This window comes from Pezoporus wallicus, unplaced genomic scaffold, assembly GCF_028554395.1.
Source record: "Pezoporus wallicus isolate ANWC-B61680 ecotype Strahan unplaced genomic scaffold, APGP_CSIRO_Pwel_v1 contig_4012, whole genome shotgun sequence".
Classification (NCBI taxonomy): Eukaryota; Metazoa; Chordata; class Aves; order Psittaciformes; family Psittacidae; genus Pezoporus; species Pezoporus wallicus.
Window position 1 is genome coordinate 1,919,565 of NW_026637828.1, and position 19,209 is coordinate 1,938,773.

The 19,209-nt window shown below is 49.6% G+C and overlaps 1 protein-coding gene across 3 annotated transcripts in view; it reads left to right on the forward strand.

Moving 5' to 3' along the window:
• RAB11FIP3 (RAB11 family interacting protein 3) overlaps positions 1–19,209 on the forward strand; it is a 78,111-nt gene that overhangs the window by 16,482 nt on the left and 42,420 nt on the right. For 2 of the 3 annotated variants that reach the window (XM_057407948.1, XM_057407950.1), the window contains exon 2: positions 3,804–3,897. In XM_057407948.1, coding sequence (XP_057263931.1) covers positions 3,804–3,897 — 94 coding nt within the window. Of the gene's footprint in view, positions 1–3,803; positions 3,898–9,743; positions 10,098–19,209 lie in introns of those variants that run through there. The other variant, XM_057407952.1, reaches the window with a different exon arrangement.

Below are 19,209 nucleotides of genomic sequence, written 5' to 3' on the forward strand. Positions count from 1 at the left end.
GTATATCTTGTTCTGTTGAATCCGTATGTTGTGTGCTACAGACATGGAGCATCCGTAAGAGTAGAGAAAAGGCCTGGGCTTCCTTTTCCTCCTGCCTGCCTAGCAGGGCCATGCGCAGCTGGGGAGTCCCGCGCCTCCTGGGAAGCTTCCATGGAGTGGCTGCCAAGCCTTTGTGTTCATCTGGTTTTGGAGTTGCCTTTGCCTTCGCTGAAGCCTGAGATCCCTCGGTGAGGGGATTTCACTGCGTCGAAGCAGGGAAGCTCTTTGTGCCCCGCGTGGCTGTGAGCCTTGGCAGGTGGCACAGCAGCACGGTGTGGTGCCGACCCTGCGCTCGGAGGCGGCTCGGTCAGGGGAGGTGGTGGGAGGTGGGTGGTGGCTGACAGCAGATCCTGCTGGTTTGGAAGGCAAGGCGTGCAGAGCTGTTTAATACTGAAGGAGACGTGGTAATGTGGTTGGTGCAGTGAGTGGTTCCTGTTCCGTTGCTGAAAAGCCGGATGACCTCCTCCTCCTCCCCAATCTGCTTCCCTCTCCATGTCCCTCAGCAGGAGAAATCCCTTAGGGACCTATGGCAGGAGCTCATTCTGTGCCTCATCCCTAGCACCAGGGTGGGCACCTCACCACCAGTCCTTCTTCTGCAGGCTTCTGTCCTTGTCCAGCCTAAGACAGAGTAACTTCAGGTAGTTTTAACTTCTTGCTTTCCACCAGGATTTAAATTGGCTATTTAAATCACATCGTCCTCTGTGACTCCTTAATGCTCTGTATTTCTAGATGCCCCTTCTTCAAGAAGAGTTTTTAACCAGTTTCGAACACATAAAGAGTTTGTAACCAGCTACAAACACGCATAAATGAAATGTTGATTTTGAATATTTATTGCTGGCCAGATGGAGGAACCTCCCTGTGACTGTGGCTTGTATCTGCTTGTTTTTACCTTAATGTTGCAGTTTGGTATGATATTAACTTTTGCTTCTGTGCTAATAGGAGTGTGGTGTTAGCTGCTCCATGCTGGCAGATTAGCCTTCAGCTAAACCCAACAAATCCATGACTTCAGAGTTGCTAAGGTTTGCTAATCTAAAGCAGTTTGAGCTGCCGTGCTTGGGGTTTTTCCCAGCTGTCCTAATAAGGTGGTCTGTTTATCATCAACATGAATAAATGGGGAAAACTGACAGTTGGAACCTAGGACTGAGATGCTGGGGCTGTTGGGGACCGCTCCAGTGTGGGTGGCTCAGTGCCATGACAGCTTGCTGTGAACAAGACAAGGAGTATCAGTAACACCCAGGACCTCTGTTTGGCATTGCTCAAGGTCTTGATGTGTCTTGAATAGCATGTGCAGTTCTGGCCTTCTTCACAAAGGATGGGGGCAGGAGAGGGAGCACCGAACATCATTAAAATTGGAGACATTGGCACAGGGTGCCCAGAGAAGCTGTGGCTGCCCCATCCCTGGCAGTGTTCAAGGCCAGGTTGGACGGGGCTTGGAGCAACCTGATCTAGTGGAAGGTGTCCCTGCCTGTGGCAGGGGGGTGGGACTGGATGAGCTTTAAGGTTGTGTCCACCTCGAACCAGCCTGTGATTCTATGATTAACACCAACAGTACCTGTCCAGTCCTCCCAGCCCCCATGAGAAGCTGTCCTGGGAGAGCAGAGGCTGGCTGGAGTTCTTTTTAAGCCTGCACAGCAGATACAGGCAGGTTTGGATCAGCACAGGCATGCTACCATGGGCTCGAGCTTCCCAGTAGCTTTTGTTTCCATCTGTAATGTCAGGGTTGTGAAGTTTTAAGAACACTTCCCCTCATTTCCTCCTGCCCACAGCTCAGTGTAAATACATGGTGGCTCTTTTGCATAAGCAAAATACCTGTGTGGCTGCTCTGTCTCTTGCACAAGCACCAGTGCGGGAGCAGTGCTTTGCTAGGGTACTGATTGACACAAGGGCTTGAAACCCAGCTTGTCCCTGAGAAGCTGCTAGCACTGTGAGCAGCCCTGCCTGGCATGTCCCATGCGTCACCGTAGCTGGATCGTTGCAGAAACTGGAGTGTGTTATGATAATCGCTGATAGGCTGATTAAATGTCACTTGCATTTCTGTTATCTGTATACACAGATAACAAATTAAGCTACAGCTTTTGAACTTGAAAGAAGCTGCCAGATGCACAAACTGGAAGTGACACACTCGGAGTTGTTTTATTAGTCTAAAATACCTTTGTTTAACATGCAAGAAGCCTGACTCATCCCAGTTGATACCTGCTGTGTGAGTTCAGCAGTTTTGTTACCTACCAAAACTGCCCCAGAAAAGTGGGAAAGGTGCTTGTGTGTTGGCTTCTCCCTGTTCATGATGGAGCAACCTGGCAGGTGGGTAAGCCTGTGCTGTGCTGGGGCTTGGGGATTCTCTCATGGCAACCCTGTAGAGGTACAGTTGAGTTTTTGTGGTCTCAGCACTGTGGTTTCCTTCTTGCTGGCAGCAAACTTGCCACTGCTGCAGGGAGGTGGGATGTCTGAAGCAGAGACACCTCCTGCCTCCCCCAGACATGCTAGAATTCCATGGAGGCGCAGGTGAATGTCTCTGAGCATGCTGTGAATGTGAGTTTCCTGCATAAGCACATACCTGGGTTTAGGAAAATAAACAGAAAGCAGCCCTGCTGCTGGTGTGCATAATGAGGTAGCTCCGAGCCCCATGCCTGTCCTCCGCACCCTCCAGTGTTAAGTCCCTTTTTAGATGTGAGGTTTCCTTCCCTGGAAGATGTTTGGTGATTCACCAGCTTCTTCCCCCAAGAACAAACCAAAACCAAGAGATCACCTGGGTGAGACAAAAGGCAACAGAAGGTTGTGCTCATGAGAGCTGAACAAATCCCTCACTGCAGGTTGCCTGCAGACTTCCTCCAGTGCATCAGCTCCGGAGGAGCAAGAGTAGTCCCTGTGTTGAGCAGGGTGTGGGCAGCTTTGGAGTACAGAGCTAATTGTGGAGCTGATTGTGCAATTCCTTCTTTCACCTCTTGCACACACTCCCTCCTGGGTTTGTTTCTCAGCTGCAGGATGTGGCTGTCAAATAGACAAATGTGCCTCAATATCTCTTAAAATGAAGGTTGGATCTTTTAAAAGCAGGGAAAAATGCCTGATTGTCCCAGCTTGAGAAGCATCAGCAGTGTAAAGGGTTTTCTGCTTGTGGCAGCCTGGAAGGACAGAACCAAATGCACTTGTTTGAAGACTTTGGGCTGTGAGGAATGGCCACAGTTTTGCCCTCAAACTATAACTTGTTCCATCTGAATAGCCCAGATCATCCTTGCTAGGTCCAGATCTTGTGAGTGGCCCTTTCTCCATGTGCATGCCTGCTCCAGCACTGCATCCTAATCCTGCTGACGTGATTCTGTCCCCCTTGGGCATTGTCTAATTGTGAAAATGTTTCAATTAGATGGCCTGAATTTGTAACGTGGAGCAGTTCATTATCACTGAATCCTCTTAACAGGGCCCTCCTACTGGGCAGCCTATTACTGAGTTTTCCCAATTAAGATAGGGCCTCTTAAAAACCATGGAGATAAACAAATCCCTGGCAGAGCAGGACCACTTTGCAAGAAATAGTGCCCTAACCTATGTTTCAAGATTAAGCAACATTTTCAGCTCCAGCCAAGTCCTGATTAACCCTTTGTAGTGATTACTAATGGTCCCTGCGAGAACAGCCACAGTTTGGTGTCAGCGTAAGAAGTTCAGTCTCAAATCTTTTTCCTGGGAGGAGGAAAAATGGGTTACAAGGTGTTGCTTGATGGAAGATGCTATTTCCCCAAAGGGCTCTGTGGGTAACGCTGATTTTGTGGTTGCAGGTAAAGGACCTAACAAAGTACCTTGATCCGAGCGGACTTGGAGTCATCAGCTTTGAAGATTTCCATCGGGGGATCCGAGCGATCAGAAATGGAGGTGAGTTTGCTGCTGTGCTGCGGGCGAGGGCAGGAGGGCACCACATTTCACACCATGGGGTAACGGAGCTGAGAGGTCACTTGGTGAAAACAAGCTGGGTTTGGTGTCCTGAAAGTCACTCCTCTGTGTTGGACAGAGGGGCAGGGGCAGAGATTGGATGTGTTTGCTGATGGAGTTGAAAACAGTAATGGTGGCGGTGTGTCTTCCTGTTTATCGGGGAAGTTCCTTCCTCGGTGTGTATTGGAAACAGGAAAAGCCATCAAGGGAAGATTGGTTTTGGTTTGGTGTCTGCTCTCCCCTGTGGTTTTGGGGTGGGGGGAGATTGATTGCTTGCTTGTCTGGCACGCTGCTGGAGATATCAGTCTGCTGCAGTGTAACATCTTCCCAGTGCTAAGGACTGATGCATTTGCCTTTACTCCATCCATTTGGAGGATCAGTGTGCTCAGATGATTTCTAGCAAGAAGCACATTAAATAAGAGCTTTGAACTCACTGACATGCCTGTGGCAATTCCCATGTGGCTTTTGAGGTGGTTGTTGTGAGTACTTCCAGAGCAATAGCTTGGTGAAATGTGAAGTATCTTTCTGGCTGGTTGGCATTTGAACTGCTTTGCTGAAGCAGAAATGTATTTTTATTGTGGGATTCATCTCTAATACGAGTCTTAGAAGGTCATTTTGGGGAAAACCTGTTGTTAAGGGCAGCATGTGCAAAACATTGGAAGCTTCCTGCTGAGCAGGTGTCATTTTAAACATGCAAATATGAATTATCATACTTGCATACTGGTAAATTCTGCATATTGATAAACTCTGCTTATCTTCAACTTCGGCATTGCTTTCATGCAGTGATGAGCATGTGCAGTGTAGCCAGCCCTGCACACTGAGCATGCTTTTGAGTTCTGGCACATCTGAAAGATGTGCAAAAACCGATTATTCCTCTACAAAACATGTTGTTTCATGGGCAGAAACCCCTTAAAGTAGAAGTGACTCCAGTTTGTCCGTCAGTTGTCCATCCCTCTTGCTCCCTTGCATCCCTGCTCCCACCTCCAGCTTATTTGTGCTAATGAATGGAGTGCTGGCACTCATTCACTGGAGTGAATGGCAGCTCCGAAGTCTTTGTGGCTGGTGTAGCTTGACAGTGCAGCTGATTCCCAGCTCTCCTGATGCAGGAGGAATTGCATCATGCTATTAATTTGTAATAAATTGCTACTGGAGTAGTGTGTTTGTGAAAGCTCTGGCTTGTGTTTCTCTTCAATAATTGATTGCTCTGGTATTGTGTTGTATTAATTGAATGGAAAAAGCAGATCCAGACAAAGCTTTTAGTTTCCCTATTTATCAAACTTGAAAGAGATTGATATGTATTTATTACAGTGGTTAAGGAAGGCAGAGCTCTCTAACACTGCACAGCATTAAAGCATTATGAAAGAAAACCAGGGTAGGGCACAAAGAGATTTTTTGAGTCTCACCAGCTGAGCAGTTGCTCAAGTTGAGGTGATCTTGAGGGCTGGCTGTTGAGACAGTCAATATTGACCATCGCTTTGAGAAGAAAGGCTATGCTTGCTGCCGGGTGCCCCTTTTAACAGGGTTTTGTTAATTAGCTGGGCCTATTTTTGGCCAGAGTTAGTTCTTTTGCATTTCCTGGTATTCTGCTGTTCTTTGGTCAGTCACTGAAGTGGGACCTGGTGTAAGCTTGTGCCTTGCAGAGCCTGTCTTAATGTAGGTAAGAGTTTATTTCTGAAGATGCTCCACTTTTCTTTCCCACTCCTCCCTCTCTTGGAGACTCTCCATGGGATAGCTGTAGCTGTGATTTTACTCGAGCCCTGGTCTAGCTTGGCCAACTGAAGGTGCAATTGTTGCACCGTCAGCTGGCCCACAGGACATGCACAGTCAGCTGCCTTGCTTACAACTGCTTTCGTGTGCAGTTGACCTGTAGGTCCAGGGAAGACGCTGAGCTCCTCAGTCTGATTCCTGTGCTACTGTTTGAGGTGTGCTTCCACTGCCTGTGGAGCGTGCTGATCTAGGACTCCTGAACTTCAGTGCAGAGCATTTAGCCACTCATTTAACCACTGAAAGCCACGATGCCACCTTTCCACTGCCATGAAGCGGTTCTGATCTCTTTGTAATCTTTGTCCGGCCAGGTAATGTTGACCACGGCAGAGAAAGGACAAAGTGACTTGCATGCTGCAGAAGCTGGATTTGAGGCTTTAATGAGAGTCTTTAGCCGCTTGTTGCTGCCTTACTTTCTACCCTTCCCAAAGAGAAGACTCAATAGGAAAATGTGGTCCTCATACATGTGTCAGTGGTGGCTGCATGTATATGTGATTGACATTAGAGTGCTCTGGAGAGGCCTCCCCTCTGCAGGAGATGATGAGCCTATGGCTCTCAGGCAGTTGGGCTCAGTTCTCAGGCACAAGCAGGCTGGCATGGGGACTACAGGGGGATGCCCAGGTGTGGGGAGGCATCTCAATCTCCCCTCTGTCAGGTTAAAGCCATTCCCCCTTGTCCTGTCCCTACAGGCCCTTGTCCAAAACCCCTCTCCAGGTTTCTTGTAGCCCCTTTAGGCACTGGAGCTGCTCTAAGGTCTCCCCTTAAGGAGCCTTCTCTTCTCCAGGCTGAACCAGCCCAGCTCTCTCAGCCTGGCTCCAGAGCAGAGCTGCTCCAGCCCTCGCAGCATCTCCATGGCCTCTTCTGGACTCTCTCCAGCAGCTCCACATCCCTCTTGTGCTGTTGCCCCAGAGCTGGATCAGGACTGCGGGGGGGTTTCACCAGAGAGGTCTCAGCTCCTCACAACCTGCTGTGTCCCATCCCTTCCTGCTCCTGGGCTGCTGGGACACCCTTGTCCTTTCCATGGAGCTTTTAAAGTTTGTGTGAATGGTGGCTGGATGACTGTCCAGTCCTGCAGCTTGTAAATAGCAAAGCAAAGTGGAACAAACACTGGCAGCAAGTCAGGGATGATAAATAACTGTGGTAAGTGGACTTTTATGGATTTGTATTGTAAAACTGAGAAGCTGATAATGTAGTGGTGGCATGATACTCATTTGAAGGAGCAGGATGTGTTACAGAGCATGCTGAAAGAAGGCAGATCAAGTGTGTAATGCCTGGGGAATCCACAGCCAGAAGAAACCCTGGTGCACCATCAGGGAGATCCAATGGGACATTTTCTAGTCTGCAGGGGAAAAGAAATGGGAAGGGAGCCAGTGTGACTGCTGCATTCATCATGCCTAGAAGCTACAGCTCATGGGGGATCTCTGTGAGAAACAGATATGAGGGACTGTAGGCAAGCCCCTACAAAAGCTCAGACCAGGAATAAGGTCTCTATATGGCAGGAGCTGACCTTGGCACGGGGGGGAGCAAGATGGTGTCTGTCATTTGAAGCCAAAGACCAAAGAGCAGCTCTATTTTGCTGCATGGTGGATGCAGGAACTGCTAAAGGGGGGTGAGTTGGTGACACCAAGCACAGGTAGTGTCAGCCACAGCTGGATGCAAGCAAACAAGGGTTGTGCTCATAGCAGGTTCTTTCTCTGACGGGGTATTTAGAAACCTTTTCAGCTTCAGACACCTGCTTTTTCTACAGAGGCATCCAGCAGGACATACTTAATGTTTCCTCTTTAGCAGAGCAGTGCTCTTCCTTGAACTCTAAAGCAGCAATGAACGTGTTGTGTGATTCCTGCACATACCCTGAGCTGAAACATCTATAACGTATGTCATCCCAAGAAAAGCCCACTGGGAATGGGCTCTGTGCAGGTACTGCCTGCACGTGGGGGATTGCTGTTGGGTTCAGTTCAAATAGCCACTGTGCAGGCGGGGAAGGTGCATTCCTGGAGCTCCTGGCCTCATCCATCCCTCCTGCATTGGCTTCTGATCCCTGAACAAAGGGGCCCCTGTGCATTGAGAGCAGACAGCACATCCACTGAGAAATAGATGTGGTCATGAGCCTAGGGCAGGGCCTGTGGATGGAAATAGTCAAATCTGTTTTTTCAAATGCCTCAGCTAAAAGCTCTTTGGATTGGGGAGGATGGAAAATCCAGCTCCAGAGCCAACACCCAAACCTGGAAGCTATCACAGAGTTCCTGTTTGCAGGGAATGCAGGAGCCAGTGGGGTGGCCAGACTGGGGAGAGCCCTGGCAGGGCCAGCCTTGGGGGGAGCTGGGTCAGGAGTTAATTCCGTTCTGAACACATGAACTGCAGCTCAGTGGAGATGCCCCTGTGGGGTTAAATAAGAGGCATTGAGCAGGAGCAGTGTGTTCAGCACACCAAAGGCTTTTGAGATTTTTCCAAATGACAGGCTGAAGAGAGAAACATGGGGCAGGGCAGGGTGTTGAACAGCACAGAAAGGGCTGGATGGTGGTCAGGAGCTGGCAGCAGTGTGAGCTTAAGTCAGTCAGAGTCTCCGTGGGGCTTCATCCCTTGGTTCCTAAGAGCAGCCAGGGGAAGATTTCAATGTGTGTATCCATGGAACAGAGGCTGCAGTTTCCTCAGCTGGTGTTTCATGTGCTGAAGTGGTTGGTGTGCTGCTGGTAGCTGAATGCTAATCTGGGAGTTTCACAGAATTCCAGATGGGTTTGGGTAGGAAGGAACCTTAAATCTCATCCAGTTCCAGCCTGCTGCCACAGGCAGGGACACCTTCCACTAGACCAGGTTGCTCCAAGCCCCGTCCAGCTTGGCCTTGAACACTGCCAGGGATGGGGCAGCCACAGCTTCTCTGGGCACCCTGTGCCAGCGCCTCAGCACCCTCACAGGGAAGAGCTTCTGCCTAAGAGCTCATCTCGGTCTCCCCTCTGTCAGGTTAAAGCCATTCCCCCTTGTCCTGTCCCTACAGGCCCTTGTCCAAAGCCCCTCTCCAGGTTTCTTGCAGCCCCTTTAGGCATTGGAGCTGCTCTAAGGTCTCCCCTTAAGGAGCCTTCTCTTCTCCAGGCTGAACCAGCCCAGCTCTCTCAGCCTGGCTCCAGAGCAGAGCTGCTCCAGCCCTCGCAGCATCTCCATGGCCTCCTCTGGACTCGCTCCAACAGCTCCACGTCCCTCTTGTGCTGTTTCCCCAGAGCTGGATCAGGACTGCAGGGGGGATCCTCTCCAGAGTGCAGCAGAGGGAGACAGTCCCCTCCCTCTCGTGCTGCTTGCGCTCTGGGGATGCAGCCCAGCACATGGGGAGTTCTGGGCTCAAGCGCTCACTGAAGCCGGGTCAAGGGAAGCTGCTCATTGATCAACACCCCCAGGTCCTTCTCTACAGGGCTGCTCTCAGTTGAGTCCATCCTTGCCCCTGGATAAAAGCTGTGAGCATTACATCTGAAAAGGTTGCAGCCAAGAGAGGGAACTGCACATCAGTTCTCAGGCCCAGATGTGGGGAATTATCCCTGCACTGTGCACCCCACGTGCAGGTCGTGCTCTGCAGCCTTACTGCAAGGGGAGCAGCAATGTTCCCTGCTCCCTGCTGTGCTGACATCTTGCTAATCCCACATCCTGGAGATGCCTCTGGATCTGATAGTGTTTAATGACATCTCTGAGATCACGGCTCCGGGTGCCGTGAACCACTCGTGTGAGGCTCTGGGTAGCGCATGGTGGCTCAGAGTTCATTTCCGCAGAGCCAGGCTGGCTGCTGCCCTGGTGACACGGATCTGCTCTGCGGAGCGTTTGAAGGTGCAGAGCGTGTTGGGTATCTGGTAACATAAACCACTGTTTGGTTTCTGTGTAGGTTTGTTTTTCTCCCTCCTCTGTAGGATCTGCATTGCAGATGGCTTTTGCTACGCAAAACGAAAGCTTTCCTTGCACAGGGATAATTCCAGAAGCCAAAGCTTATGTTCCCTGACTCCCAATCCAGTAATTATTTCCGAGGCTGTGTTTGTGTGCATCTTCAGTGGTGTCTCTTCCAGACCGATGCTGGAAATATGGTAGGATTTGCAACAGGCTGCTGCTGACATCTAAGGGTGCTTTCTCAGTGGGGGTACCCAGGCCCAACTTAATATTCAAGGCTTTTTAAAAGGCAAGTCTCACTGAAGCTCAGCAGATGGAAGGAGAGCTCGTGTGCACGTTTGACTAAACTCGGTGAGGATCTGGCACCGGTGTGAGCACTTCCTACGTTCTCATCAGATCTGCTGATCTCTTCATTCGTGCAGCAGTGCTGCAGTGAGGACTTTCCTGCTGATCCTGCCTGTTCCTAAGCCTGGCTCCACCGTTGCCGATTAGGGACACAGCTCATTTGATGGCTGAAGGTAGGACAGATGCCTCTTTGTGTACAGCTGTCGTTCAGGGAACAGGGGCTGCCATGAATTGGAAATCAAGATTGATTCAGGAACAAGAATGAAATCAAAATTGCTCTGATTATGTCTTCTGCATTTTTTTGCATTGCATCTTGCTCTGTTCTGGTGTATATATATATATGTATGTATGTACTATATATATATATATATCTCTATATATATATATCCTGCTTGTTGGGGTAAGGCGTTTAAGAGGATGAGTGTTAATTCTGCCCCTGAAAGGAGTGAAGATTTAAGTATTTTAAAATTTGTATGTATACTTGAGGAAAAAAATAATCAGACCTGCTCTTCTTTGTAGATCAGAGCTCTCCTCATCCCTCTAGTGCAGAGGGATGCTCGTAGCACCATTACTGTGCTTGTTAAGTTTGGAGTCCACGTGCTTGTCATCTGTGACCCCTTCTGCAAGGGACAGAAGCAGTTGTTCATGGAATACTGAACTTGGGGGCTTTTCTTGAAGTAGAGGTACTTCAACACTTATCTTGAAAAACATTGGGCCTGCCCTTGAAGATGTATGAGGGTTGTCTATTGAGTCTATTAACTCTTGCTGCTTGCAGGGGAGGGGGAATTAGGAGTGTGTATGCTAGCCTGTGATGGAGGCGAGCTGCTTTGGTGGTGTCCTGTGGTCCGAATGGTCTGAGGGCTCTCTCCATCGCTCTCCTAACAGGAGAGGGGCAGATATATCTGAAACACAGAGCACTCTGCTGTGGAAGGCTGGTGCCCGGGGGGAGTAAGTGTGGGATGGAGGTCCTCTACATGAAGCACAAACAGAACTGAGCAGGTGTGAGTCCAGCCCCACTTTTATCTCTGTTCCTGGATGAGGGAGGACACAGGAGGGGACCTCAGGGCAGGTGGCTCTGGGATGTTTGCTCTCTTCCTCCAGCCCGTGTCACACCAGGTTTTCTTTGGAGAAGAAAACTCGGCCTAGTGCTCCCAGGAGCTCCAGGATGCTGCACAGTGTGTGTGGTTCCCAGCCCAGCCTCAAAGGGGCCGCCTCCTCGGATGATTGTTGCTAAATCCATCGTTATCATACCTCTTGATACAAGAGGACGGGCAGACTGCTCGGACACTTACCTTAGAAACACAGCTTTGTTCTCCGTGCTTTTTAATAGCTGCCTGTGTTCCTGCACTGCTGCCACTGAGTAAACAATAGGCTGTGTGAGGAGGATGCTCCTCAGCTCACCCACAGCCGGTGCAGGGCTGGGAGCAGCTCTGCTGCCTCTGTGAGCAGTGGAGAGACAGGAGCTCAGTGCGTGTTCCTCTGTTTTAGGATACTTTCACACATGAAAATATAACTCCAGAGTGGTTCAGTTGGGAGAAACGGTATTTATTTCTTCAAAGCAAAATCGGGAACAAAAACACCTCCCACAAAACTATGTATCTCCAGCCACGTAGCTGCTGGGCTTCAGCAGACTTTCCCTGCATTATCCTAAGCAGGCAGATTTGGATAAGTGGGGGAGCTGCCTGTTCCCCTTCAAAGCAGGAATGGGCTGGGGCGGCAGGGAGTGAGGAGGTGCTCCTCATCTGTGAAACTTGTCCTGCTGCTGAGCTCTGGAGCAGCAGGGAGCAGAGCTGCACAGCTCACATCACCCTCGAGCTCTGGAGCAGCAGGGAGCAGAGATCACATCACCCTCAAGCTCTTCTGAGTCACTATTTCTGCTATAATCTTAGAATCCCAGACTGGTTTGGGCTGGAAGGGACCTTAAAGCTCCTCCAGTTCCAACCCCCTGCCACGGGCAGGGACACCTTCCACTAGACCAGGTTGCTCCAAGCCCCGTCCAACCTGGCCTTGAACACTGCCAGGGATGGGGCAGCCACAGCTTCTCTGGGCACCCTGTGCCAGCACCTCAGCACCCTCCCAGGGAAGAGCTTCTGCCTAAGAGCTCATCTCAGTCTCCCCTCTGTCAGGTTAAAGCCATTCCCCCTTGTCCTGTCCCTACAGGCCCTTGTCCAAAGCCCCTCTCCAGGTTTCTTGTTGGCCCAATATGGTAGGGCAAGGACTCAGATGCTGAAGGGGGGAACTTCTAGCACCCCATGGCTGTTTTTTTTGTTTGCATTTCTATTTTAATTCACATACGTAGTAGGGTTTATTCACTGTTGTCTCTTGGCAGCCGGGTGAGGGGTTACACCAGGGCCGAAGCAGGCTGCTCCGTGTGCGCCATAGCTGAGCAGGGAGTACGTCTTCCCGAAACCAGCCTGGCAGATGACATGCTGCATTGACCTACTTTTGGGAGAGGCGCAGGAGTGTTGGCGAGCCGTGTCCGCAGGCCTCCTCTCAGCTCTGGGATGAGGATGTGGGAATCACTCAAATGTGCTGCTGTAAAATCACCACTGAGGCTTTACAGCTCTCAGGATCCTGATGAACGGGAGATTGGCACGAGCAGCTCTCCCATTTTGATAATTCTTTCTCTAGGAATACTTTGAAGCATACGCCAGAGGAATCTCACCATGTCCAGTCACTGTCATGGAGTGTTAACAGGCTGCAGGTCCGAAATACATGGGCAGTCTGAGGGGAATCTAGTTTGTAGCTCTGCAAAGCTGCCTTGTTTGCTGCAGCATGCAGCAGACCCTGATTGAATGCCCAAAGCATCACTATTTGCACAAAATTCCTTGTGAGGGGAATGCGTTACTGTACCACCAGATCTTTTGCAAATCACAGTGGAGGGAGTTTGGTGTGTCCTGATGATGTAAGGGAGTCTTGTCATGCATGCATAGACCCTCAGACCACAGTCAACCCCTGATAAAGGCAACTGGGGCGAGTTAAAATTCCAAAAGAAATGCCCAGTTTGGGTGCCCAAAAGAACACTATTTTTTTCTGGCAAAGGGAAGAAAAAGCAGTGCAGGGATTACTTGTTTTCTTGGGAATATGGTCAATATAAAAATAGAGAGGAGTGTTTTATTAGAGCCTTGAAGCGATTCTTAGCGCGCTCGTCTACAGAGATGATGACTAAAAAGAAAACAAAGGCAAGTTCTGTTGCAAAATAGACGTTTCTCATCCATCTGCCACCCTCCGTGTTTCTCCACTATGTTTTGTTTTTTGGGAGTGTGCTGGTTTGTTCCACATCTGTTGCTGTTAACGCTCCTGGGTGACGGGGCTCACCTGTGGTTTGAGGGTGTGTGGGAGGAGGTTTCGGTCCTTCCTGTTTTGATTTCTCAGGTTGGGATGTTGGCTCCGGAGTGCAGCACTGTTAATGCTTGGTTCAACCCAGGAACAGGGAAAGTTTCCTTCATCCTCACCAGAAATGCCTGGGCAGAGATCAGGCAGAGTTGGCTTCGTGAGCTTAGGCAAAGGAAAGTAACCATAGAACCACAGACTGGTTTGGGTTGGAAGGGACCTTAAAGCTTATCCAGTTCCAACCCCCTGCCATGGGCAGGAACACCTTCCACTAGAGCAGGTTGCTGCAAACCCTGTCCAGCCTGGCCTTGAACAGTGCCAGGGATGGGGCAGCCATGGCTTCTCTGGGCACCCTGTGCCAGCGCCTCAGCACCCTCACAGGGAAGAACGTCTTCCTGATACCAGATCTAAGTGTTCCCTTTCATTTTAAAGCTATTAAGTAAGTAGCCCATCTTCCTGCCTCTGCACCAGCAGGCAAGCCAGAGCTGTTAGACCATTTCTCGTTAGGAATCCAGTCTATCTGGTGTTTTTAATGAAGGGGTAATTACTCACTTAGGACTTTTGTTTTTCCAAAAGCTCTGCCTGCTCTGTCACGCCTGTAGGCTTATGACTGCAGTGAGTGTACCCTTGTGATGCCTTGACAGATGCATGTAGCAAAGGGTTGTTCTGAGTGTTTCCTGATTTTGGTCTTAGACAGGAGAGCATTCCTGTGCTGTGGGGTTGGTGGGATATTGGTCCTGGTTGTGGAACTGGTGGGTTGGGCTGTGCTGGCTCTGGAGGGCACCCCATGTGTCGAGAGAAATCTTGTGTCTGACCACAGCTCACTTCATCTTGATCCTGTTCTGCCTGTACCAAGCAGGGTACTCTCCTGGGTTGGTGCCTGTATGCCTTGGATACCTCTGATCATCTTTCCCAAGTGCATACAGTTGGACTGCTCCTGTACATGCCTAGCCATTGGGCAGCTTATTTTTCCTTCTGACAGGAAAACCTCCTGCTCACAAGGTGCCTAGTGCTGACCTCGCTGGTCAGAGGTTGACAGGGTGGTGGTGAAGGACTCATATCTCCTCTTGCAGTGCAATGTGTGCACAACAGGGTGGCTTCGCTCTGTGCTGTTCTTGTGACTTGGGGAGCAGAGCTGTACTGAGCTGTGACTCGCCTTCTCCCATCGTAAAATCCCAGACTGGTTTGGGCTGGAAGGGACCTTAAAGCTCACCCAGTTCCAACCCCCTGCCACAGGCAGGGACACCTTCCACCAGACCAGGTTGCTCCAAGCCCCTTCCAACCTGGCCTTGAACACTGCCAGGGATGGGGCAGCCACAGCTTCTCTGAGCACCCTGTGCCAGCGCCTCAGCACCCTCACAGGGAAGAACTGCTACCTAAGAGCTCATCTCAGTCTCCCCTGTTTCAGTTAAAACCCTTTACCCCTTGTCCTGTTTGTACAGGCCCTGATGAAGAGTCCCTCTCCAGCACCCTTGTAAGCTCTTCAGATACTGGAAGGCTGCTATGAGGTCTCCACGCAGCCTTCTCTTCTTCAGGCTGAACAGACCCAGTGTTTTCAGCCTGTCTTTATATGGGAGGTTTTCCAGCCCCTGATCATCCTCGTGGCCTCCTCTGGACTTGCTCCAACAGTTCCATTTTCTTCTTATGTTGAGGACACCAGAACTGCACACAGTGCTGCAAGTGAGGTCTCACAAGAGAGCTTCTCTTCTTGCTTGGTTTTGAAGACCGTTTTTGTTCTGCATGTAGCTTTACTAATGCAGGTGATGGTTACAGAAAGCTCAACAGAGATAACGTGGTGACTTCTAATGCAAGCACTCCTGTTGAGGTAGGAGCTGGGCAATGTTGTGTTTGTAACCTCTCAGTCCCTTGGTTCTCTTCTCAGAGACCTTACATTCTGGATTTACAAAGTCTAATGCTTTTCCTCAGCTGTCCTCCTTCCCTCTGCAAGAGACTGATCAGGCACAAATAACAGCCATAAATTTTCTTCTGGCCTCCAAAATGTTTCCAAAACCTTTAAAAGCTGTCCCAGTGAGTTTTATTAAATGTTGATATTCCCAGGAATTAGTGACTGAAGCGCTGATGATGCCTGCTGGTGCCTGTGTTGTGCAGTTCGTGCATTTGGAGTGCTGAGTTGTCACTGATGTATAGGGGCAGGAAGGAGGGGCTGTCCACCTGCACCATACCTCTGCCACCATCCGCCTCGCTTTGGGGAATCTTACACTAGAAAAAGGATTAAACCCCACTCTTACAGGACCCCCTCCATTTGTTTTCTGTTGGGCAAAGTTTCTTTTGGAGAAGCCGGTTGGAGCAAAAGCACTTCAAAAAGTATAACTGCCCTCTCCTTCAGTGGCGCGTGGGACACAGGCTCATTCGAGAAGGGATTGTTTGGCAATGTTGGGAGGAACAGGGATGGGTATTCAATCGTGAGAGCCTTCAGGAGCATTTCCCTGTTAATCTGCATGGCTTTCAAGGGACTTTGAAGGACAAGGACTCCGAACTGCACTACTATGGCCAGTTGCAGGAGGGCAGACTGGCTGCTTGATACTCCCTGTGACAGACAGGACACTTGAGCAGCACAACCATCACTTAAGAGATAGCTCAGAAGTGTGAAATGCTGCAGTGGGGAGAATTCTTCCTGCAGGAATAGTTTGATGTCTCTTCATCTCTTATGGTTTGGGGTTTTTTCCTCCTTAATTCTGGCCAGGACCTAGCCTCTGATCTCAGGCTTGCCTACTTTATAAATGACTGTATTTTGGTTTTACTAATGGCTTTGTAACTTACTTTTTACTTCATAGAACTCTAATGTTTGACAAGAGTCCAGCCGCTGGCTTCCCAAAGGTCGTGTATACATTGAGTGTGCTCAGTTAGCTAAGTTAAGATGTTCTGTTGCGTGCATAGCTGCATGCACTCTTCCAAGAGGTCCTGCCTCAGACTTATCACAGAACAGGGATTAAAGCTGTTGGTTGCAAAATCCAGCTTTGTTTCCTGAAACAGAGAGCTGTCAGAAGTAGCAGACACCAGGAAGGAGATGGAGGACACCATAGAATCCCAGACTGGTTTGGGTTGGAAGGGACTTTAAAGCTCATCCAGTTCCAACCCCCTGCCACGGGCAGGGACACCTTCCACTAGATCAGTTGCTCCAAGCCCCGTCCAACCTGGCCTTGAACACTGCCAGGGATGGGGCAGCCACAGCTTCTCTGGGCACCCTGTGCCAGTGCCTCAGCACCCTCACAGGGAAGAGCTTCTGCCTTAAATCTAACCTGAACTTCTCCTGCTTTAGCTTGAACCCGTTACCCCTTGTCCTATCACTACAGTCCTTGATGAAGAGTACTTTTCCAGCATCCTTGTAAGTCCTTTTCAGATACTGGAAGCTGCCATGAGGTCTCTGCGTAGCTTCCCTTTCCAGGCTGAGCAGCCACTATTTGCTCAGCCTGACTCCTCACAGGGCACCCTGTGCTATTTTGGAGGCTTTATCTCTTGGCCTTTTTTGGTGGTGCATCATGAAGTGGCTCTGAACCACTTGCTGGTGACCATGAGCCTGCTCCTGGTTTTTCACCTGCCCAGCAGTGAGCCTTTGTTCTAGGCTGACACAAGTCTGGAGCAATTTGGGCTGATCTTGATGGCTAGCACACACTGAGAAGACACTGAGAATCAAACTGAGAAGTCGTGTGTTAAACTCAGTACCAATCCCAGGTGTGTTACTGGTGGCTTCCTGCCTCTTGTCCTTCACCACAGCAGAGGCAGCAGTGCTCACTTGGGCTCTGAGATGAAGTCAGGGCAGCTGTATTTATGCTTTCAAAGCACTTGGATGCCATGAAGTTAATTCTCTTTCTTATGTCTTTAGATGGAATGTCTATACAAAGCTTGAGGGTCTGCACTGTGTGAAGAGGATCAGAAGGAATATGGGATAAGCACCAATCCATGAGCTGTGATATTCAGGAAGCGAAGGACTGCTAAAAGCTCATTAGTTGAGAGGAGCTTGGATGAAGGTTGTGTAAGCAACCTTAATTCTGATGCTGCCTCCCAGGAGCCTAAGCTTGCCACTCCATTATTCTGTTGTGTAGTTTTGGGTTGTTAAATGTTGGTAACTTCAGCACTTCCGTAAGTGCTGCTGGCTCCTTGTCCCACCTCTGGGAGAGTCAGCAGGTTGAGCTACAGAAAGCTGCTCTTTCCAGCAATGAGCAGTACCACTGCTTCCCATGTGAGCATCAGATGATAAATGTGCTCCTGGGTCATGTATGGAAAGCAAAAGGGTGGATGGTTGGGGTGCTGTTAGCTTGGGCCTGCATGGACTAACACCACAGTGTCGAGCTTCAGTGGAAGCACCAGACCCTGCGCTGCCACTGGAAGTACTGGGCAGGGGCTTCCCCTCTGTCTGTTTGTTCTGGATGCAAGATCCTCCTAAATGTCTGTAACCTTTTCATACTCAGTTGTGTGTCCTTTCTGCCACCTTATTTTCAACCAGCATGCCCAGTTAAGGGAGCTTGGTTTATATTGGTAGTCCTCTCTTAAGCCAACTGTAATTTTATCTTGCCTCTTGCCCCTTTTTTTGGGGTCGGTTTTGTTCCATTCCTGTAGGTTCCAAGCCTTATCCTGTGTTGAATAAATCAGGTCTGTTAGCTGCATATAATCCATACTGTTCCGTTCACTCTGAGTTTGTGGCTCTGTGTCTTGCAGTGGTATGTACAGTGTGTGTTGGCAGATGACTTAAATACTTCTGAAAGGCTCTGTTTTTCTAGGTCATTCATTTATGAAGCCGATAAAACTGGCTCTGTTTCTGACCTGTGTGTCACTACTGTACCCACAGCTCTTCACTCAAGGTGCCTTTTCACTGAAATCCTGTCTTCTGAAAGCAGTTTTTAGAATCTATTTCAGGAGCTTTCTATACCCCGGGACTTCTGTTCCTGTCACTCTACACTTGGTCCATTTCTTGAAAAGCCCAGGTTACCATTGCACAGCCGAGCCCTTTGGAAGCACAGTGAGAAATGAAGGGGGTATTTCTGGCTGCTGCAAGAGCTCAGCGCATGTGTAGCCCCACAAGGAGCCCAGGACCTGTCCTGCTTGTTCTCTAGCTGTGTGTATGCTGTACATCCAGGATAAACCACTGTGGAGGTGGCTGTGTGTCTGCTGTTGGCAGTGCTGCTCCACGGAGCTGCCCTGTGGCTCTAGAGGCTCAACAGACACTGGACAGAGGTTGCCCTCGTCTTGCAGTTGACTTGAAACAGTGAATGCTCTGCTTCAGCATGCAGATGTGTTCGGGCAGAGATGGTCCTTGTCAGAAGCTTTACACACAGTAATGTTTGAGTGTTTGGATGATGATTTCAAATGCTGGGAGGAATGAGGCCCGGTTAATAGGGCTTGGAGCAACCTGCTGTAATGGAAGGTGTCCCTGCCTATGGCAGGGGATTGCAACTGGATGAGCTTTAAGGTCCCTTCAACCCAAACCAGTCTGGGATCTTAAGAATAGAGGGAGATGCAGGGTTTAGTGCATTGGCATAAGCCAGCAAGAAACAGGGCAGCAGTGGGGAACACAGAAAACCAAATGTGTGTGAGACAAAGGCTGACTGATCAAAGCTGGGCTCCTGGCAACAGTTGTATGACAGCAGATCTCCATCTCCCAAGTGACAGGTGTGGTCAATGCGATAGGCTCAGGAGGTGGTGAGCTCAGTGGAGTTTGAATGAGCATATGCTGGGCAATGGAAAGCTACAAGGCAGGGATGGGAAAGGTGTCAGAAGGATGCTGCACATGCTTCATAGTAGACTTAATTTGGTTTTTTTTTTCATATATTTTGTTACCTTCTAAATTCACCTTACCCTCACTGGATGATACAATACGTGTGTCTGGTCTTACTGCTCAAAATTACATCTATCTCAGCCACATAACCCTGTTAGAACAGTTCTGCCACAATAGTTCAACTAAAGCTTATCCAGATGGCTGCCCACATGTTCCAG